This window comes from Nanorana parkeri, unplaced genomic scaffold (assembly GCF_000935625.1).
Source record: "Nanorana parkeri isolate BGI_ZX_2015 unplaced genomic scaffold, ASM93562v1 scaffold192, whole genome shotgun sequence".
Lineage (NCBI taxonomy): Eukaryota > Metazoa > Chordata > Amphibia > Anura > Dicroglossidae > Nanorana > Nanorana parkeri.
The window spans coordinates 1,712,980-1,727,538 of NW_017306460.1; the positions used below are offsets into that span (position 1 = coordinate 1,712,980).

Consider the following 14,559-nt stretch of genomic DNA (forward strand, 5'->3'; position numbering starts at 1 on the left):
TTGTACCATTTCAGGATATTCACTGGACTTGAACTGCTTACATTTCTAAAACTTTTGACCGTTAGTGTGTCTTTGTTAACAGAAAGCAACTAATCAGAAATTAACAGGCACAGGAAAAAGACAGTTGGAGGATGTATAAATGAAATAAATTGGTGGCTGTGGCCACAAATGTGACCAGTCCTCTGTACATCTCAGCACCATCAGGAATGACATCACGTAGTTTACTAACCAGTGAAAGTGAACGTCTCAGACAATGGTAGTTATAATGAAAAAAAAGAGATAGTCCACGTGATTCCTGGTGGTGGCTGTTCAAAATTTCAACTCAGAGTAGAAGTCTAAGTATAGTGGATTGCATAGATTACTTACAAGCGGGCTCCAGCATAGCCATAATATGGCTCATTTTCAGATGCCTTGCACTTTTTATCATCCTTCCCTGCACACAGCTTACACAAGTTCGGCTCTTTGGCTCCAGGAGCGCAGGCAGCAGAAACAAAGGCTGCAAAAGCTGGAAGCAAGAAATCTCATGTCAGACAATAGAACTGTATGCCATAGATGCATCAGAATGTCAAACTTTTTCTAAGACAGTCTTTTAATTTTCTAATAAAATTTTGACATCTAAAATCCACCCCAACCCACAATGCCGAGCACGTGGCCTGTATAGTTTATGGAAATATCTTACCTATTTATAGAAGAAGATAATTGACTAAATATGTTCACTGTGACCCTACTCTTCAGGCATAATGTACTAAACTGGAATGAAGAGAACTTTTCAACCTTATAAAAAATCATGCAGGAGAATTATCAAAACGCTTACACACACCGAATGTGTACAGCTGTTACTGGTTGTGTCATACAAGCGCTTGTATAGCCTCACATGGTGCGGCGCCCCCCTCCCCCTGCTGCCGTGCTCCCCCCCCTCCCCCCGTTGCCAGATAGCTCTGCTTTATCAGCTTCTTTGTGGGTCTCTAGGTCTTTGGGGACCCCTCATGTCTCCATAAAGAGGACCTGTCATTTTTTATAGCTATCACATTGGGGGCTTTTTAGCCCCCTATGTGATAGCAATCAAGTTAAATGTTAAAAAAAAAAAAAAAAGTTTTAAGTCCCCGTCTCTGCGTGCACGCACTGATACACGTAAATATGCTCCGGGCGCACCTACGTGCAAATACGATTACACCACACATGTTACATATTGCCGCGAACGTCGCAGTGAGAGCAATAATTCTAGGCCCCTCAATCACTGATAACACCAAACTGATGAGCGGTAAAAGCTTTTAAAGCATCGACTCTGGCCAATTTTAGGCATGGTAGTTTTTTGCGATTTTGTGAGCGCATGCTATTAAAAAGCTTGACACGTTTGGTGTCTATTTACCCGACGTGACCCCGTCTTTTATATTTTACCAAAAAATTGGGTAATAATAAATGCTTTATAACATAACGTAGGGAAAACAGGTCTTTTTTTGAAAATTTTTGGTCCTTTTTTCATTGTATAGTAAAAAATTAAAATCCCAGTTAAGATTAAATACCACCAAAAGAAAGCTCTATGTGTCCCTAAATAAATGGTATACAATTTATTTCAGTACAGTGTTGCATGACGGAATAAATGTCAGTCAAAGTACCGCAGTGCTGAATACTGAAAAATGGCCTGGGCAGGAAGGGGGTGTAAACACCCAGGTCAGCCAGCGGCGTCTCAGTATAGCGCGAGCTGTAGCTCGCGGTATACTGAGCTTAGGGTAACAGGAGGACGGTAGTTTGTGTCCTCCCGTTACCCTAAGGAGAACTATGGGGAAAAGCCCTGACCCCATAGTTCTCCTTTAACAACTATAATGGGCACAGCCAGGACAACATGTGGCTTTTCACTAGCAGGGGAAGACAAATTTTGAGTACTCCTTTAACCTGAAGATTTGCTTTGGCACTACAACAGCGCAATATGGTATACAGTATAATGTTGTGGTCTCAATAATTGTTCAGGCTGGTGCAAGGCGATGGGCTCCTTTCAATTGCTCCCACCCCAGCAACACAGACTTATCTTTCCTTCATTACCCTGCTGCTTTATTCAGGTGTTGAGAGCAAGGAAAATCCAGTTACGAAATGCTTTAGTCATAAGCCTGCAGCCTTCCACTGGTCTATAGACTCTCTCCACGTGACAGCCCTGGTGTTTGTAATTGGCTGACACATGAAGTGAGTCATATGCTTCTCCATACCAAGAAGCACTGGGTATGTTTTTTTGCTCCTGACATGGCGAAAAGGCAAGTATGTGCTGCTGGGAAGTGGGCCATTAAACTGAACCTATTTCTTAGCTTAAGCTATCTTAAATGTTTAGTTGATGTCGTTGCAAAATGTTACTTGTGTGACCAGATACCAAATACAGCAACATTAAAACAAAGCATTGCATATTGCCAAAAAGTGGAGATCTTTGCTGTACAAGAAACAATACATAGTGGGGTTTGTAATGCAAGAAATCACACTTTAACAAGATGAGCTCCAGGGCTGTATTTGTGCACAGCCAACATAGTCTTTGGCCAAGACAGTAGCTTGGGTAGGGAATATAAATTTAGTGGTGATCTGTTGCTGTGCCTGGCGTAATCACTGCAGGAAAATGTTTTAAATAAAGAAACGTTGTAAAAATGGAGAAGACAATTTATTTGTAGACTTGCATTGGAAGAACCAGCGTTTACCTTTCTCAAGAGATTGGGTCTCAGGCCCATCCCATTTGAATAATTGTTTTACCAGGAAAGTTCCAACTGGAGAGGTCCAACCCGCTGCTCTTCCGACTCCAGTGTGACAAAACTTCTTGCCACGAAGGTCCTTAAACATGAAAGTACTTGACTCTTTCACCAGAGCCACTGAAAAGTAACATGTGTCTGGATCTGTAATAAAAAAGTGATTCACAAATTTTATGTATACATGTGTAAAATTTAATTGTGAATTGTTATTCTTTCTTTGCATTTAGGGTGCATACTGATATGTTGAAGGCATCAATGACAGTATGAGGACTGATATACTTAAATGTGTAGCAGTGCAAGTGACAGGATCAATTTACCTTTCTCTGTGCCATAGTTTTCAGCAATAACTGGTTTCAAGTTGTAAGGATGCAGGGAACATTTGTAAATTTCTCCACTATCCAAAGCAATTGCATCTGCCAAGTCATCCTGGAAAACAAGCATTTTCAGTGACAAACTAAACACTGTATTTGTCTCAATTGGCCTGTGTTGTCAAACACTATGACCTGATTGGTATTTGTCAAAATTGTAGTCAATAATTTTGCAATATAAGTGATATAAGTTGGAAAAGGACTTGATATGAAAAAAGGGAGGCTACAAGCAGTCCACTGCCACAGAATGCTAACCCTTGGTAGGTAGAGGACAGTATCATGTCTCAGTTTTGTAACATTAGGGAGACATATATACTCTTGTTGTTTATTGCAGCTTTCTGGTATTTGGGTATTGGTAAATGGTAAGACAGCAATCTGGGAGAGTGGGACTGTTTTGAGCATTTGTACTATATTATGGGGGATAAATATGATCATTCTATGTTCCCTCTTCTCACTTACTGTAATATTTTCCATTAGTAATTCATGTAGTCATGAGTGGCAGGGAGTTTTGCTCCATTATGCACTACAGCAACACTGACAAACAAATAAACCCCAATGGCTCATTCCATGGTTAGAATGAGTTAAACATTGAAAATATCACTGGTGGTGACTGTGATGGTAATGAGGTCTTAGTATCTGAATATTAATATGAACATGCCATCTTTGCCTTATTTTGCTGAAACTCACCACGTCTAGTTGGAATTACAACAGGATGCCCTGACACTGATGGGTTACATTTCGTTTAGGCCATCTCAGCATTCCAAGTCAAACAGATATCTAATAATCTGGGCCTGTGACCTTTGTAGTCCTTAATGGAGCACTAATTACAAGGTGAGGTACCAGGCATAACCTCATAACTGTTTTATGACTGGCCTGAATTGGCCAGACATAGCTGTCATTTCTCTGGCTGCTATAGCCAGAGAAGAAGCTTGTGAAGCAGATCTCTGCTTCAAGTGTGTAATGAAATGAGCATCAAAGCCATACATTCAAAATACTGTAAATTTACAGTAAATTTATACAGTCATTTATAAATTTATAATTGTGGAACCGCATCAATATTAAAATTCCACCAAAAAAAGTAATGTTTTATTTTATTTTATAAATAGGCCCCTTAAATTCAAACAACATTTAGGAATTAAATCTTAAAAATGCATTCAAGTACCTTAACTATTAACAAAAATTTAGCTTTTGCATCACTCAGCTGTAGATCCTCAAATCATCTCTGAATTGGTGCCGACACTGTCCTTCCTTCTGGAGGGTGGCTACTTTTGTTCTCCATGCTCCCTGTGTGTTATAAAGTAGCCACAACTCCAAGCTCACTACCATGATGGACTACAGTCTCAATACAAATTAGTAAACTAAATGTGAGATTGTAGTCCATTACTGTAGTGAGCTTGGAGTTGTGGCCACTTGGGGAACAAAAGTAACCACCCTCCAGAAGAAAGGACAGTGTCAGTACCAATTCAGAGATGATTTCAGGATCTACAGCCGAGTGATACACAAATAAGATACATTTTTGTTGCTAGTTAGGATACTTGAATGCATTTTTAAGAATTAGTGTTACTGTAACTAAGACAACAGAAGGCATTTTGCTGAATGTCAATGGCTTCATGATGCCCCCTAGGGGCAACTAAATGGAAATACTTGTGGCATAAGTAACCCTTAATAATGAACTTACAGAAATTGCTTTACAACATTCATCATTGTTGGCTCTAAGAACACAGCTGACGGTTGTTTGATCACTTCCACAGGTTTGGCTCACATCTCTGCATTTTTTCAGTTCAGCGTCAGATTTCACGCACCAGCGGATGTTGTTTACTGGGTTTGCAAGGCACAGGGCTGTGTGAAGACACAATGGGTGGAAAAAGCTCAGTTAAAGAGAAACTACAATGGGTTTGGCCACAATCCTAGGATTCTGTTTCATTATCACCACTTGTGACCACCAGCCGGGTGTCAGCAATACTCTGGGCCTCATATTCTCCCAAAATTCACATACTCAAAAAAAGTTAGAACACACACCACGTATTCTTCTCAACAACTTTTTTTTTATTATAGTGATGCAGACACTCCACCTTTCCTCATGCATTTGCCTCCCTTCCCCCACCCCACTGGGGCTTAGTCTCTGTAACTGGAGCATGTTTACCATTTGACTCCATAAAGTTATAAAGAAAAAACATTAGCAGTCTGTAGACTAACCTTTTTGTGTGTGCATTTTGAGTCACTCTTTTTTTTGTTTTCTGTTTTGTTTTAACATATGCATACAGTATCTCACCAAGTGCTGCCGGAACTGGGGAGCTACAGTTCATTGAGGGAACCATGAATGCCAACATGTACTGTGACATACTGAAGCAGAGCATGATCCCCTCCCTTCGGAGACTGGGCCGCAGGGCAGTATTCCAACATGATAACGACCCCAAATACACCGCCTTGCTAAAGAAGCTGAGGGTAAAGGTGATGGACTGGCCAAGCATGTCTCCAGACCTAAACCCTATTGAGCATCTGTGGGACATCCTCAAACGGAAGGCGGAGGAGCGCAAGGTCTCTAACATCCACCAGCTCCGTGATGTTGTCATTGTGACGGACCCCAGTACTCAGGATGAGTATGTTCACCGCTGTATTCTTCCTTGCTCAGGAGATATTGCAACCCTCTGATGTTTAGCTCCCAGTTTCCCAAGTCACTGGTCGAGACTCAAGTGTAGGGTGAAAAAAATTCTGCTTTATTGAGCAACTCCACAAATTTTTATACAGAGAGTGATCAGATAAAACTAAAATCCCATCACATCACCCTTCCCCTCTCCATAAATTCTGTCTTCACAACATCACAGGGGTCCCCCTGCTAAATAGCTCCAGACAGCCATAGCAGAAGCCTGGCCAGAATGTCATTGTTCTGAGCTCCTTCAGAGTACAATGGGAGATAACGAGGGTCTTTTCCTAAACAGTTTACTCAGTATAACCCACTTAAACATAACCCAACACCAATACACATTTGACTCATAAACACATCACCATGTCGTCACATAGCTCCCCCAAGTTAAAGGATGGCAGACCCGGTGAGACCCTCTATGGGTCCACTTGGGGATGTCCATAATGTTACAGTCACCCTTCCAGTTCCATTTGCCGAGATAGTCCACTATCATTAGCATTGTATTTCCAGAGCTGGGATTGGATTGTGAAATTGAACGGCTGTAGGGCCAGGCTCCCCCGCGACGGCCGTCCATGGGCCCCGGACAGCCGGTTCCCCCAAACAAAGGGGGGTCTCCAAAATCTTAGGTCCATAGTCGATGGGACGGAGGCGGGCTGCCAGATTGCCTGTGTGGCAAAACAGCAGCCTGTGTGGCAATGTGGCAAGTGGACATTTAAGTTAAAGGACCTACCTGAAGTCAGTGAGACTGAGAAATGTTGTTGTTGTGACAGACAACAGTACTTTATGTTTGAAAACCCCTGCGAGGGAACACCTGCATGGACCTTTCTTTTCAGTTGTGCGTTAAAAGTGGGCAGGATGCCCTAAAAATAAGTTGTCTACGAGTGGAAGTGTACTGAATGTGCTACCATTTGAAGCTAGTCCTCACAACTGATATACAAGCTGTACACTCACTACCTTACATTGTAACAAAGTGTCATTTCTTCTGTGTCGTCACATGAAATTATATAATAAAATATTTACAAAAATGTGAGGGGTGTACTCACTTCAGTGAGATACTGTATATACAATCTTTGTATTACAAATAAACATTTAATACATTATTATTATGATACAGGATTTATATAACGCCAACAGTTTGCGTTGCGCTTTTGACAAAGTGTTTCCAAGGCTTGATGGATTATCTAAAGAGACAGCACCCCAGTCACTGCATGCCTTGTGGCTCCATTTGTCTGCCTGAAATGTCAGACTAAACCATATGATAAGGGATGAGTCACTGAATCAATGCCGATGAATCATCTACCTCTGTCTGTAAACTGCAGCTTGAGCTGCGGAGCTTGTACAAAGTTCTTATTTCAGCAAGCGTTAGGTAGGCATGCGTATGTGAAAAGGAGCCTAAAGTTCCACTTGGCTCAAAAAATGAAAAATATTAAGATAAAATGTTTCATATTTACCTGCCTAAAACAGATCATTAATGTTGGCAATTCTACTAGTCCTGACCATAATAAAGATATATTATAATACATTATGTGTAAAACTACTAAATATTTTCAATAATTTTCACACTTTATAGAAGTGATAAAATGTTTTTGTTCCCTGATTTCAATTGGACTGCACGTCAAATATAAACGGTTAATTAGTCAGCTCATTTACAGCAAAACAGTAAAGGCAATTCACTACTTCAGAGTTTTTACAGCATGAGATAGGCTCTATGCTTTCTGTCTCTGGACATAGACCTAATGTACAACTACAACAATATCACTTTGCAAACAAAAAAAATTCCTGTCCCTAAACCACTCAGAGTATGCAACGCACTATACTCATACAGGCAGTCCCTGGGTTACGAACAAGATAGGGACTGTAGGTTTGTTCTTAAGTTGAATTTGTATGTAAGTTGGAACAGGTAAATTTTTTAAGTGTAACTCCAGCCCAATTTTTTTTTTTCGTTTTGGATAGCATAGGGAAGGGTTAACCCCCTGTAAAGTTTGTTTTGCTTTGTGTGCCCCTGTTCAGAAGATTTCACCTCACTTTCTGTCCCTGTGACAAATGGATTTTGAAAATTTTGGGTTGTTGTGGAAACAAGGATTTGTGATAACGCTTCAGTGGAGACACCTTTTTCCCATGATCACTCTTACAGGAGTGAATTTCCCTTCCTAGTCGTAGATTTCCTTTCACTTCCTGTTGTCTCAAGGACAGGAAGTGAGATAAAATCTTTCTAATGAGGATACAGACAGCAGTAAAAACCTCACAGAGACCCGGAAGAAGAGGTGGGCACCTCTCATCTGTATGTCTAACAAGAACCAACTTCCTGTAATGTACGTACAGTACTACGAACCAGACCCAAAAAGTCGAACACTCCTCATCAGCTCGAGCGTGGTAGTATTACAACTACCCCTGCCGTACAGTAATAGCCTCCGTTTGTAAGTAGGAGTCGGATGTATGTCGGATGTATGTAACCTGGGGACTGCCTGTACTTCCCAACAAAGTTCATTCAGCATGCCACTGGCTCCACAACATGCTTTGCAAATGCATAAGCCAAAAGCAGCCTCATCAGCTAATAAAGATTAAAAAGAACCTGCACTGAAAGTAATATGGAGTTTGTCTTTGCTGACCTCCTCCTGAAAATACTAGATGCCTGTCTTTTTCTTCAGTACTTTATACAATGACCTGGAACAAACAAGCAGATCCGTAAGGTCAGAGTTAACACAGAACGTTGAATCTGCATAGCTGTTCCAAGTGCATGTCCAAGTCAAAATACTGAAACTTACGGGGAAGTGCTTTATCTCACCTTGAATGTAAGTCAAGGCTCCATATACAGCCAAAATTGTGGGACTCCAAAGGGATCAGTCTGAAGTCTAACATAGGTAGTTACAGGCATGCAAGATATCTGCATTTCATCACTGCTGTTTCTGTTTCCTTAGAAATGCATTTTACCAGATCATGTTCACTTTTAAAAATAAGCTTGCACATGACGCCTACATATATAGAATAACTCCAAGAAGAGTAAATATAAAATATAATGTTGATAGAAAGAGTTGGTAGGTTGCATTCATCTATCTCTTTGTTTTTGCAATTGACACCTGGTTGATAGTGGTTGAGACTGCCTAAAGCTTTCCATTTGTGGCCAGCAGAACAGTATATGTCCAGAGGTTTCCAATATAACTTACAGCATCCAATGAGAAATCATCCACCATTGGTCTAACTACATTACCCTGAGATCTGAGCTGTGATTTTATTATTACTCTCTGCTGCAACTAACTGAATAAAGCCCATTGAGTGGCAGCTAGTCACACCATTCATAGAACAATACCAGCAAAGGTAATTCAATTGATTAAGTTTGATTGCCTAGGAAACATAAAATGCAAAGGAAGTGCAGACAAATCTGTGAACGTCTTGAATGCTTACCAAAGATGCTCATAGATGGTATTGGGCAGCTGGGCCTACACCCACAATCTGATTGTACTCCAGCAGCTGAGCCTGCTGGTGGGTCCCTAAACCTGAACATTCAAAATTTTCCTATGAAGAGGATAAGGTGACATTCAAGATTTTCCTATGAAGAGGATTAGCAGACACTCATGATTTTCCTATGAAGAGGCAGTAGCGTAAGAATCGCCAAAGCGACCCAGGCGACCGCTATGGGGCCCGGGGCACAGGGGGCCCTGGCCAGGACATCCCCCTGAGGCCATACAGGCCGCCTGGGTCGCTATGGCATCTCAGGCTGCTGGCTGTTACTGGCAGGTATGAGGAGGAACTTGTCACTGTTAGATCACCGACAAGCTGTCAGTGATCTGTGCAGTGGCGCGTTCCTCCTCACAGCTGCTGCTGAGTCAGTGACAGCCAGCAGCTGTGGAGGAGGAAGGCTGGGCCCGGCGTCAGAAGTGGAGGAGGCCAGCCCGACGATGGAAGAGGAGGCAGGGCCCGCTGACGAAGGAGGTGGGGCCTGCCAGCGACCATGGAGGCATACAATGGATCGGGGCTGACAGGTAAGAGGTGTGCAGCCCACCTGAGACCCTGCAGAGCCCACCATAGATAGTCTATGGCGGGCTCTGCAGCGTCATTTTCAGGTGGGCTGTTTGGGATATCAGGTGGGCTCTGCAAGGGCATAACTAGAAATCACAGGGCCCAATACAAAACTTTGCTATGGGGCCCTGTGATTTCTAGTTACGGCCATGTGAAGAGGATAATGTGACATTCATGATTTTCCTATGAAAAGGTTAATGTGACATTCATGATCTTCCTACGAAGAGGATAGGGGGAGGCATGTGTCCATCAACTTGTCAGGAAACAAAAAAATTATTTAATAAGGTTTTCAGTAGCTGCTGGACAAGGTCTTACCCCTGATAGCTGACAGACACTGATGTCTATGGATAAGTCATATACATGAGATTGTCACCCAATCCAGCTGAAAATAGCCTATTCAGATAACCAGATCTGTCTATTGGAATCTAGGGTGTATACCTGCACTGGAGACACATCTGTCATGCATTTATTATGTGTGTAACTTTGTGCATTTATTTTGACCTGTTTAGAGGAGTAAAAACAAAGTACAAGCTGATCTCAGGCTGAGGCTATTGCTGGCCATACACAGCTCAAATAATAGGAACTGGGTGGCCCTACAAGCATCACCCATCTTAAAAATGTTTTATTCAACAATCCACTGAGCCAGGTGGAAAATGATCAACCGAACATTGACTGCACCCTATCAGATGCAGTAATTGTTCAGTAGTGGCACTGTATTGAAGTAGCTGCAGATGCCACAACTCCTGAACACAATAGCTGGCAATGGAGACTCCTCAATTGATGTTGTTTAGCGTGAATGGGGAAGGCCCACGGACTGAACAAAAGAAAACTGAGCCATGTAATGTATGGCTAGCAATGCTGATCTTATATACTCATGGACATGTGGCCCCTCAAACCTCAGTTTCAAAAAAGATTTTTTTTAAAGACCCACCAAGCCACACCACTATTTCACTCTAAATTAAATCCAATCACAGTTGGGTGTATGTAGGAATTTGAATATGCAGTCTTACGGGTCTATTCACTAAGCTGCCGAGGGCAGCCGAGTGAACAAACGACCCCAAGTGAAGTGCTCAGCATGTTCGGCCGACCCGAAGTGCAGAAGGAGTTCGACTCAGCCGATCCAACATCTGGATCGGCTGAACCGAACCTCCGGCAGGCTCACTGCTGTTTGGCCTATTCTTATAGATGCCGAACAGCAGTGAGTGAATAGCCAAATGCCGCTGAGCTGCATTTGGCTCAGCTGTTCTACTCGGTCCCTCAGAGGGACCGAGCAGAACAGAAAAATAGTTTTAAAAGTTTTAAGAAAAGTAAATAGAAAACTATTGTGCTGAGCTAGCAGTGGCAGCTAGCTAGCTACTTTACTATTGGCTATTGAAAATTGAAATAGCCAATAGCAATGTAGCAATTCATTTCAATGGGAAACATTTTTTATTTATTAGCCCGTACAGCACCCCTTCGGTTCTACTGAACTGAAGGGGTCCTGGGGCCGAAGCTAACCGAAGGATCGGCCGAAGCTACGGCTAGATCCTTCGGCAGCTTTGTGAATAGACCCCTTAGACTCTATAATGGTTACGCTGAATGGCCTGCTTAGATGTATTTAATATACAGTAGAGATGTGTTTACCGTGTGTTTGCCATGCTTCCCAATGACATTCATGAACGTATGAAAGCAAAGCACAAGCAGATCTTAAAATGTATATATAGCCAAAGCCTTTTTTTGTACGTTTTTGATAGAACAGGGAAGTGTTATGTCACTGCCAATGTATTTTTTGTCTATGTACCACTGAGGATATTTCCCTTTACTTCCTTAGAGATGCAACAGGAAGTTAGTGGAAATCTCCCAAAGTGAGGGCAGTTCTACCCTTAGACAGTTACCTCTTCTTCTGGGGACAACTCTAAACTGTTTGATTTCCCTTCACTTTTTTTTCCCCGGTGACAATGATCACCAGAAAAAACAGAAGGGTGACTCTCCCCAGTGGGGACTCAGACTGTAATAAAACCTTTCAAGAGGTCTAACCCTCTCCACTCCTTCCAAAAGAGGTTTGCCTATGGATACACATTAAGCTGTCCTTAAATCTGAAATGCAGGTACACTAGTACCCGGTATAACTGTGTCTAAGCACATCTCTCTGACAGTCAAAGCTAAACTCTATCTAAGGTCTGATAGCTACTGCCCTGAGAACTGCCTGATAACATGTGCAGTCACCAAAATACATAGTATGCATAACAATATCAAATAATTGAACCTCATAATTGCTTTCACACCCCTAACTATGGAACTCTGATACTGTCATCTATCAGTAAATGTTTATGGAATCCCTCAGTTACTGTTTATGCATCAGTTATACACATGTGGAAAAACTATATTAGGGAACTTTGGTCAATACTCCTATGCATCACCATTTTGCGTCTCTCAGAGAAGAGTCAGAATTCCTCACCCTAAAACTTTTTCTGGGTCAGTGACTCAGAAAGTACTGCAACCAAGACATAAATATAAAAGCCAGACAACTAATATTTTCAGAAGGAGAGAAAAGCAATGACATGCATATTTCTGTTATGAAAGGCTAGCTTTAATAAATCAGCAATTAGGGATGTTCAAATACCAGTTCAGATACCAGTGGCGATACTTGGCATTTTCAGGAGAACTACCAGGGTCGCAGCTGGGACCTGGCTCTGGCACTCCACCACTGTCCTGAAATCATTAGTCTGTATTGTTTTAGAAAAACTGTCACATGACAACAAACAAAAATGTATCAGTACTTGTATCTGTGAGTACTTGGACAAGTATCAGTACTTGTACTTGAAAAAATGGTATCGGTGCATCCCTAATATATATTTATTTTTAAAAATCATACATTAAAACAGGGATGTACCTTTCCCCGGAGCTCCGTATGCTCATTAAAAATGACAGCTGCCTCCTAACTTTTGAATTTTTTTCTAGTCTAGTCTTGGAGCTGGAAAAGTATCTGTACTTGTACCGAGTAGGGTACTTAGCTCAAATTTTATTGTAACTGTAATGTCTTCTTTATATTGTAAAGTGATGTGCAAACTGTTGGTGTTATATAAATCCTGTATAATAATAACAATAATAATAATAATAGTTTTACTGTTATTTTAAAGACAGCAAAATTCTTTGTAAAAAAAATGACTGTTACATCCTCATGCAAGTCAAAGACACCTTTCACTTACCCAGCATCCCCAGGCAAAGGATAAGTTGTAACGTAGAAGCCATTGTTGCTGCAGACCCCCCTCCCAAACTCAGACTTCAGTTTGTGGAGGAATAGGGAGAGAGATCTCTGACTTTTTATACAAGGACAGGGGAGCTGAGTGGACAGAATCTGTGTCGCTGTAATGTTTACCCAATAGTGTTTCTCAATACCAGCCACCTCCTCTCTCGCTAATTCCTGGAGACAGATTTGACGTTTTGGCACACAATTTCTCCATAGTTTGAATGGCTGAATTAACCCTTTTTTAAGAGGGTGTTACGAATGGGGAAGAGAAGGGAAATTCCCAGCTATCACCTTGGCACAGATACAGGACAGGCATATAGAGATTCGCTCTGTTCTGCTTACATCCTAATAATGTGCTTTACTGTATCGTTACAGAGGACAATGATTTTCAGATGTCACAGTACATCATAAGGCCTCATTCACAGGAGAAACGGCCGGCACGTACAGCTCCATGCTGCGTGAACGCCCGTATCGGGCAGCTCCTGGGAAGGACGGGTGCTGTGTGTGATTAGTACGCAGCCCCTGTACTTCTCTATGGGACTATGCGGCCGTACGACGCCCTACGCTCAACTGCCCTGCACGTCTGTGCGGGTGCAGGTGTCCATACTCGTACACTGACAGGATGGATCCTGTCTGCGTCCGAGCCGGGACGCCCGCACCCTTACGGACCTGCACTTGAGGTGAACGACATACGGCCGCGTATTTCCATAGAGAAGGACAGGGGCTGCGTACTAAATGCACGCACTACCTGTCCTTCCCGGGCGCTGCCTGATACGGCCGTGCACGCAGTACGTAGTTGTACGTGCCGGCCGTTTCTCGTGTGAATGAGGCCTTATAGTGTTCATTTATACAGAAAAAGGAGTGAGTGGTGTCAGCCAGCCTCACTGCTGTACTCATGATCATCCATACAAGGAGCAGTGCACCAGCATCCTAGCACCCTCAGCCGTGCCATGTACCAGCACCGGGGACATAGACCCCCCCCACACACACACACACACACACACACAGTGCCTGCAGCCCCAGCTGGAGCAGAAGCAGCCCGAGCAGCACCAACACTTCCTCCTCACAACCCACCCACCGCCATTTCATAGTCTGGCCCCTGTGTCCCCTCAGTTTGGCCCCTGTGTTACCCCTGTGTGCCCCCTCAGTCTGGCCCCTGTGTGTCCCCTCTGTCTGGCCCATATGTGTCCCCTCAGTCTGACCCGTGTGCCTCCCCTCAGTCTGGCCCCCATGTCCCCCCTCAGTCTGGCCCCGGTGTCCTCTCAGTCTGATCCATGTGTCCTCTCAGTCTGGTCCATGTGTCCTCTCAGTCTGGTCCATGTGTCCTCTCAGTCTGGCCCCTTTCTATCTCCTCAGTCAGACCCCTGTGTCCTCTCAATTTAGACCCTGTGTCTCTCCTCAGTCTGGTCCATGTGTCCTCTCATTCTGGCCCCATTGTCTCCCCTCAGTCTGGCCCCTGTGTCTTCTCATTCTGGCCTCTGTGTCCTCTTATTCTGGCCCCTGTGTTTCCTCTCAGTCTGGCCCCTGCATCCTCTCATTCTGACCCCTGTGTCTCCCCTCAGCCTGACGCCTGTGTCCT

General features: G+C 43.0%; 1 protein-coding gene across 1 annotated transcript in view; it reads right to left on the minus strand.

Annotated features, from left to right (window-relative positions):
* LOC108786110 (serotransferrin-A-like) overlaps positions 1 to 13,076 on the minus strand; it is a 38,887-nt gene extending 25,811 nt beyond the window's left edge. Inside the window, exons 1-5 of the mRNA XM_018555332.1 lie at positions 12,940 to 13,076; positions 4,770 to 4,930; positions 3,041 to 3,149; positions 2,676 to 2,867; positions 367 to 505 (exon numbers count right to left, since the gene is read on the minus strand). Of these exons, the coding sequence (XP_018410834.1) occupies positions 367 to 505; positions 2,676 to 2,867; positions 3,041 to 3,149; positions 4,770 to 4,930; positions 12,940 to 12,982 (644 nt within the window). The 5' untranslated portion in view covers positions 12,983 to 13,076. The remainder of the gene's footprint in view (positions 1 to 366; positions 506 to 2,675; positions 2,868 to 3,040; positions 3,150 to 4,769; positions 4,931 to 12,939) is intronic.
* Between the last annotated feature and the right edge of the window lie 1,483 nt (positions 13,077 to 14,559).